Genomic DNA, 8,289 nt, shown 5'->3' with positions numbered 1-8,289 from the left:
TATCATGGAGATGATGCCATAGAACACCCTGAGGGGCCCGTGCCTTCTCGCATGGGACTTCTCCCACACTTGCCCCCCACACACCCACACACCTCAGGGGGGGTTCCTCCTGGCCACAGTCACCAGCTGAATCAGGTCCTGTCTACACTGGCTCAAGGAGAGTGACTCCATCTGCACCAGGTCAAGGGAGGGAGTCTGTCTGTACCAGGTCAAAGGAAGGGAATGCCCTACACTGACTCAAGGTGAGAGTGTGTGGCGGGGGAGACCCGGGGCCCAGGGTTACATCACATGCATCCAAGATGGCGACTGGCAGAGAGCCAAAGGGCATGCTGAATGTGCCTTGAGAAAAACAGGAAGCATTTACCATTGGCTGTGTGATAATTAGTCCAGCCACCTAGTGCGTGGACAGATGTATCTTACATGTATGCTTGAGCTCGGGATCGCTTGACCTTTAATAGGATTGGATGGACATATCTGATTACAATTGCTTATGCATGAGACTGCTTACATATTGAGGGTGTTATCCCAATAAAGCTGAAGTTGCTTCATGAATCTCTGAACTGTACATGTCATTTGTCCCGCTGGTCCGTGGCAAGCGGCAGCAAGCGGCAAGAGAGTCCCTAAGTATTCTCAGGGGAGGGTGTCCACCTACACTGGAGAGGGAAGCACCATGCCCCAGGCCTCAGAGGCAGGGTGGTGTGTCCCTGATCAACCTGAGGTCCCGTCTTTCTGTGAATCAGTCCGTGGTGTTTTTTTCTTTTTCACACACAGAACAAACTTTTTATGATATAATATGTCTGAAATGAATTTATTAGGAAACAACTCAGAACCGGAGAAAGGACAGAGAGGGGCAGGGCAGGCGAAGTGTCCTGGACAGAACAGTCTCTGGTGTCTTTGGCAGGTGGGGGCAGCAGGGACTCAGGTTCTGTGTGGCTCAGCTCTCCACTTGCTCGTGACCACACCGTCTATGGGTCCGGTGCATCTCTTCTCTCTGCCATTGGAACAACCGCATTGCTGGCGCGTGGCAGGCAGCAGCACAGTCTTCGGACACAGGTGGCGATCCTCCCAGTCCAGCCCTTCCTGTTGTCTGCGGGTGAATCTTGGGAGGAGTTTCCGTGGGCTCTTCCGAGCAGCCTCAGCAGCACCCTCCAGCGTTTGGGCAAGTAGGACAGAGAGTCAGACTGGGAGGCTGAGCTGGGAGTGGGGTCCTCTGTGTGCGGGAAGCCGAGAGGGATCGCAGGCAGGCTGGCCCTTCTGGCGGCCTCCTGCCCTGGCTCTTTGGCCTCCTGGGGCAGCTGAGGCTCACAGGGCGAGGGGAAGTTGTGAAGGGCAGGCTCACTCTTGCTCTTCCTTGGGAGGCCAGGGAAAGCAGATGGATCCACGGCGGGTGGGCGAGGCACAAACCTGGGAGGCACAGGCTTCCGCTGGAACCTGCACCCGACCCCCTGGCTTTTCTGGTGCTGGACAATCAAGTAGGTGGCCATGGCCGCATCAAACTTTCTCTGGACCAGGGATAACCAGGTCTGGTATGGATCCAAACCCATGTCCAGCAGGAGCGTCATGATTTCGGGGTCTGGGTGTTTGGGGAGTACCTCCCTCCACGGGTGGGGTGCGTCCTCCTCGCCCTGCTTCAGCCACGGGTGCTGAGAGATTTGCTGGGCCGTGGGCCGCTTGTGGGGCTTCACCGTCAGTATGCTGCGGATGAGCCTTCGGGCTTTGACGGGCACACGGCCAGGGACATGGTAGCTTGCCAGGACGATGCACATCAGCAGCTTCTGGGAGGTGGAGGCCATAAACGGGAGGGTCTGTGTCAACATGAAGTACAGGATGACCCCCAGGCTCCAGACGTCCACTGGGGGGCCCTCGTACTCTTCCCGCAGGACCGTCTCGGGGGCCAGGTATGGGAGAGTACCCCAGAACCTCCTCAGCTTCTGCCCAGGCCGGAACCTGGTGGCGGCGCCAAAGTCCACGAGCTTGATGTCGCCTCTGGCGTCCAGCATGATGTTCTCTGGCTTCAGGTCCCGGTGCACGATGCCCCTGTCGTGGCAGTAGCCCACGGCACACACTATCTGCCTGAAGACCCTGCGGGCCTCCTCCTCCTGCATGCCACGTGCGATGTGCTGCAGTAGCTCTCCCCCACCTGCGTGCTCCATCACCATGTAGATGTGCTTCTTGGTGCCAATGACCTGGAAGAGCTGGGCCACACTGGGGTGCTCCAGGCTCATCCACACACTCGGTTCGGAGAAGACCGGGATGTTCTCCGGCACCAACTCCAGGACTTTCACTGCCACCTCTGCCCCAGTGGGGCGATGGCGGGCCAGGACCACCTGGCTGTAGGCGCCATGCCCAATGGCCCTCACGAACTCGTAGTGGTCCGTGAAGGCGCGCTCAGGGCGGGAGCGGAGCCCCCACGCTGAGGCTAAGCTACTCTCACTCTCACTACTCTGGCTAAACATCCTAAGCAGGAGCACCACCTAAGGATGCTAGCTTAAAAAAAATAACAAGCCAAAACAACAAATCAAAATCAGAAAACAAAACAAGACAAAACAACAAACCCAAATCAAAGAACCAATATCCCAAGACCACAGCCACCAACCGCCAACCGCCAAACACGCTAACTAGCTGGGAGTCCGACAGGTCACCACCAAGAGCTTCCTGTACTTGTGGACAAAAGCCCAGCTTCAGCCCACCCTCTTATATACCTGCCCTTTCAACTTGCCTCACAATGGCTCCTTATGAGGTCAGAGCAAGAAATGGCCCAGTCATGCCTGGCCAGAACCCCAGTGGTCACCTCCCTCTTGGGCCTCCAGAAGTTTTTCCATCCTCACAATAAGAATTCAATAGGACTGCACATTTTTTTTTTTTCCTTTTGTGGGTTATGGAGACTGGTTACAAATTAAAATGTGTACACTACTCCAAAGAACTTGCCATTTCAAGTAACAAAATTTCTAATCTGTCCAGGCGTTGGAACACTTATCATTTCTACACTCAAGGTATTCAATTCCTTTATCTTCCAGTTGAGTGGTGTCAAAATTGTAGCACATCACTCCCACTGCAGTACTATAACAAAAGCTCTGTTCCCAAAGACACTGGAGAGCACAGTCTTCACACATTGGGTTAAGGGGAAGGAATTCTTCATCACAATTTTTTTCTGTATTCCTTCCAGGGATTTCTTATTAGAAATCTGAAATTCAAACAACAGTGAGTTGATATGTTCACGGTGATAAAGGAAACAATGTGGAAGCAAGAATCCTAGAACCAGTGACAGTGTCCTTCCCAAAGGGGAATGAAAGGGAAGCACTCACAGATAAATGAGTTCCTTCGTGCTGCTTTAAAAAAAAAATGCCTTGGACTGGGTAATTTATTAGCAGGACTTAACTCCTCCCACTTCAACATCAAAGCGTTTCGTTGCTGTATCCTCACACGGTACAAGGGGAAGAAGGATTGAACTCAACCCCTCATACACTATTTATTTTGGGGTGGTGTGTAAGGGCAGTCATAGTGGTGATTGATCCCAGGGCCTCACTCATATCAGACAAGTGCTCTAACACTGAGGTACATCCTCAGCCATTTATGTGTGTATTTATGTGTGTACGTATGAATTTTGAGACAAGATTTTACTAAGTTGCTCATGTTGGACTTGAATGTGCAATTGTCCTGCCACCATGAACTGAGTCGGTAGGCTTACAGTCTCCTATGGGTTTGATATGAGGTGTCCCCCTAAAGCTCCTGTGTTCTTGCAGAAACAGTGCTAAAACTCTAGATTGTGAGAACTGTAACCTAATCAGACAATCATGCTTCCAGTGGAGTTACTGTGTGGGAACTGTGGGCAGCTGATGTGTGGCTGGGGAAGGGGAGTCCCTGAGGTCTTGACCTGGAAGACCGTCTTTCCTGTGACCCCTCCTTCCCTTCCCTCTGCTTCTGCCCTGCCATGTGGGGAGCAGTTCTCCTTCACTGGGCCCTTCTTTCATGATGTGCTCACTGAGGGTGGGCCCAGATAAATGCAGCTGGCCATGGACTAAGACCAGTGGAATCATGTGCCCTGGACAAACTCTTTGTCCTCTTGGTTGTTCCCAACAAAGAGTTTGGTTAGAGTGACACAAGAACTAACTGAAACAGAAACTGGTATAGGGAGATGTGGGGTCACTGCTCTGAGTAAACTGATCAGTTGGATCAGAAACCTCTGAAGCTGGCTGGAAGTAAGAATTTGCAATGGTTTAGGGATGCAAGCTGCAAAAGCTTTAGAATGTTTTAATTAGAGTTTAATGGGAGTTCTGGTGCTCAGATGACACAGAATACAAACAGAAATGCAGACCTGGCTCAGGAGCTTTCAGAGGGAACTGAGGACCCTATTTGAAGTTGGACTATAGACCACTTGTGTCATAATCTGGCATAGAAATTGATCATATTTGGTCCATGTCCTGAGACTGTGTGAGGCTGAATTTTAAAGCACTGGGCTAATTAATCTGGTGGAGGAAATTTTTAGAAACACAGCATTCAGTCACTGGCAGGGCTATTCCTGACAGCTTTTAGCCTGCTTTACTGTGAGAATGGGAGACAAGAAAGAGATCAAAGATATCAACAGCTTTCAGTTTGTCCAGAAAGTGCATGCAAAGCTAATTCTCAGGAAGATGTACTCGTTAAAGAGATTACAATCCCTAAAGAGATGGCAGGTACTTTTCTCAAACACAAGAGGAAGATGAACTGAGAGTAACCCATGAATTTGCACTACCACAGCCATGAAGCTCTCCGAGATATAGAAGAGAACATTTCTTTGAAAAGAGATTATGTAACACTGATGTCCCAGGGGATACCTAAAAGGTCGTTCACCATGCTGAGGCACACAGATCCCCAGAGGCTATCTCAGCCTTGACTCCACACACAATGTGTACATGTTGCACTGGGCCATCAGTAACTGAGGGGGCAGGGATGGAGATTTACGAGAACAGATTTATGCATGTTATTGAACTAATGCTGTGATGGGTTCACACCACAGGTGTTTCTCTTTCTCCTCTTAAAGGGATCGCTTTTGGGAACTACACAGAAATTGCTGTAGAACATCCCAAAAATTAGAGGGATGGCAGTTAAAATATTTCACTTCAAATCTCAATAAGGTAGGACGAAAATAATCATATAAGGATTTAAGGCACAGTGATTAGGAGCTTGCTCTGCTCTCCTTAAATGGATGCAAGTCCCAGCAAATGAGCCTCCTGCCCTGTTCTCCTTATAAGGACACAATTTCCTCGGAACAAGGAGGCCACCCTGCTCTGCTTATAAGTTCACAAGTGCCACCAAATCAGAAACCTGCCCTGCCTTCCTTATATGGACTCACTCATACTGAAGCAAGAGCTTGACCTACTTCCTTATGATCTTATCTTTAGGTAATTACGTCATAATCTAGTCACTCGGGGAAAAAAAAAAGCCCTTATATCTAGGTGTGATAGATGTGGGATTACAACCTAAGCAAATTCCCGGGAACATATAATTTTTTCCATAACATTCTCTATTCCTTACATTTCTAAGAGCTTTTATTCATGGTATGGAATTTTGTCTTTTGACATTTCTACTTCAATCCATTGCAATGCTATTACTTCCTGAGCTTGTCAATAAAGTTTATATCCTCAGTGGGTATGGTCTTGCAAATTCTTCTTGCCCAATGACCCAATATATTTTCACTTAGTCCACCTCTGAATGATTTCTCCAGCAACCTCACCACACTGAAGAAAAAGTTTCCCATACTTGAACCTTTCAGGATGAGGGCTCACCATACCCAAAGCAGAGCGACATTATTTCTTTGTTATACTTATGATGTATTCAGCATCTGTCATAATATTTCATTTAATACTCGATTGTGAAAATTTTTCTATTCTTTATCAATGTTATTAAAATTTGTGAATTTCATGAATCATTTCAAACAACCTGCTCTATCTTATTGATTTTTGTCTATTGTTTTTATTTTCAATATAAGTAATCTCAGCTCTTGTCTTCATTAAGTTCTTTACTCTGCTTGATTTTGGTTTATTTGCTCTCCAACTCTGACTCCCTCCAACCAAGTTTTCCAAGGTGGTAAAAATGATGATTAATTTGTGCCTATTCCTCCTTTCTAACATGTTTTTAATGTTATTAATGTCAAGTACTCTTCAGATGTATTATACAAAGTTTTAAATGCTGTGTGTCACTAGGTTCTGTGTCTATTTCCTTTTAAAGTTCCTTGACCCATAGATTATTTAAAATTATGCTTATTTTCCAAGATTTTGGAGATTTTCTTTCATCTTACTGTTTTCCAGTTTGAGTCCTCTATGGTGAAAGAACACACCAAATATAAATTCAGTTCTTTTAAATTTGGTATCTTTCTTTATGACATGGGATATGGTTTATTTTGATTCATGTGTTTTGTACAAATTACAAGAATCAGCATTCTGTTATTTGGTTAAGTATACTATAAATACCTCTTACATCTTTCCCTTAGAAGATGTATGGCCTATTGATTAATTTTCTTTGGGCATATTAAAAGAATCAGTATTCTGTTGTTAACTGTACTATAAATATGTCGCATATCCTTTTCTTAGAAAGTGTTAAGTTCTCCTATATATTTGCTGTTTTCTGCCTACTCATACTATCATTTATTCATTCTCACATTCTAATGCTTTTTTCCTTTCTCAGGTCATCCAACAAAAATAGATAGGTAGGTTGGTAGAAAGATAGATAGACATATACATAGCAGCTATATAAAAATTATCTATAACCAATAGGAGCATGAAATTGCATCAGAGTCAGTAATTTGGTAGTAGCCACATGCCCTACACTCTCTGGTGCTTCTCTTGATTTTCAACCTCTTAGAGGTACTTACATGAATCCTCTCACAGTTACATGTTTTTTCTTTTATTTGATAATTTGCTAGGTTGGATTCTGGCTTCTTATTTGAATTTATGGTATTTGCATGTTCTTCCATCTTACCTTAACCTTGGGGTCACTTTGGTGTTATTTGTCAAGTCCAGATATGTTGTCATTCAGGACCAGAAGTTAAAAGAGTTTTTAATATTTTTATCATCTCCCATTTCTGTGCACTCTTCTTCTGTCCCACCACTCAATAACTTGTCCCTGAAAGCTCTCAGCTTCTGTGCACACACCCCACAATTTACCACATGGGGATTTACCATGGACTCCAAAGCCCACCCTTTTTTCTCAAATAGGATAGTTAGACATTTGTATTTCAGATATGAGGAAGGAGTGAATGCTGAGTAATAAATACTATTTTTATACAAAGTGTTCTCATGCTAAACAGAATTTAAGGACTATTGATCTTCATTACTATTTTTTTCTATTTTCCTACCCCAAATGGGCCTTCAAAATTGCTTTCTGATATTTTAACTCATATCCCATTTCCTTCCATGCCTGCTAAAACCCATGGACTCTCTACAAAATCATCTTTCTCTCCACCCACTATTCACATAACTTTGCCCCTTAATTCACTGAGAACAGCGCACCCCAGCACTAGAAATTCACTTGACTTTTAGGCAAGGAAACCAGCTTTCTGCTATCCATAATCAATCTCTCTTGCACTGAGAAACACATGTGCTTTATTACTCTTAAAATGTCTAACTTCAAGTCCTCAGTCTCCTCCCAGCAACTATTTTCCTCTTTTACCTTCAATAAATTTCTCCTCAACCATCCTTTTCTACAAATCTTTCAACTAGACCCACCCCCAAACTCCTTCAACTATGCTTTCCCTCATGCTACTAATTAATCTCCAATGTCACTATCAAACATAAGACCACTGTCACCTATGTTCACTACCCCCACTTCCTCACTCCATGCTTATTTCACATATCTTCATGAATTTGGTTTCCTTTGCCATTGGTTCTCTTGGAGAGCTGTTCTTACAAGTGACTCTCAGGAAACCCTGTATCCACAAGACGCCTTTGAATACCCATCTGCCTCTCTCCTGAAGCAAACATGGCATCTTACTACTTGAACCATGATCTTCCTAGACTATCCCACTTACTTTGGATATGCATAGTTTCTGGTGAAATAGCCACTGTCATGTGAATTCCTTTTAGGCAAGTAGCATTTCTCACTGCTTTCAAGATGTCTGATTCTGTCTTTAGTCATAATCACTCATTATAACACTTTTATGAGGGGTCTTATAAAGATCCTTGTCAGAAAATTCTAGCATCTCTGCTTATTAATTTGCCTTTTTCATTGATTTCCTGAAAAAAATATGGGAAAACTTTCTGTTTTAGTCAGTTTTTTAGTGCTGTGACTAAAGACTGATCAGAACAATTTTAG

General features: G+C 45.0%; 1 protein-coding gene across 1 annotated transcript; it reads right to left on the bottom strand.

Annotated features, from left to right (window-relative positions):
* Nucleotides 1–965: 965 nt before the first annotated feature.
* On the bottom strand, nucleotides 966–2,456 carry LOC124985529 (sperm motility kinase 2B-like). Its single transcript, XM_047554273.1, has one exon. It carries the CDS (start codon nucleotides 2,454–2,456, stop codon nucleotides 966–968), a length of 1,491 nt encoding a protein of 496 aa, XP_047410229.1.
* Between the last annotated feature and the right edge of the window lie 5,833 nt (nucleotides 2,457–8,289).

The sequence above is a fragment of the Sciurus carolinensis genome, chromosome 5 (assembly GCF_902686445.1).
Source record: "Sciurus carolinensis chromosome 5, mSciCar1.2, whole genome shotgun sequence".
Taxonomy (NCBI): Eukaryota; Metazoa; Chordata; class Mammalia; order Rodentia; family Sciuridae; genus Sciurus; species Sciurus carolinensis.
The sequence above is the reverse complement of the archived record's forward strand: the minus strand, read 5'-3'. Positions and strand labels throughout refer to the sequence as shown.

What these genes read in the sequence shown, in the direction of transcription:
- LOC124985529 (XM_047554273.1), bottom strand. Translation starts at nt 2,456, where the DNA reads ATGTTTAGCCAGAGTAGTGAGAGTGAGAGTAGCTTAGCCTCAGCGTGG.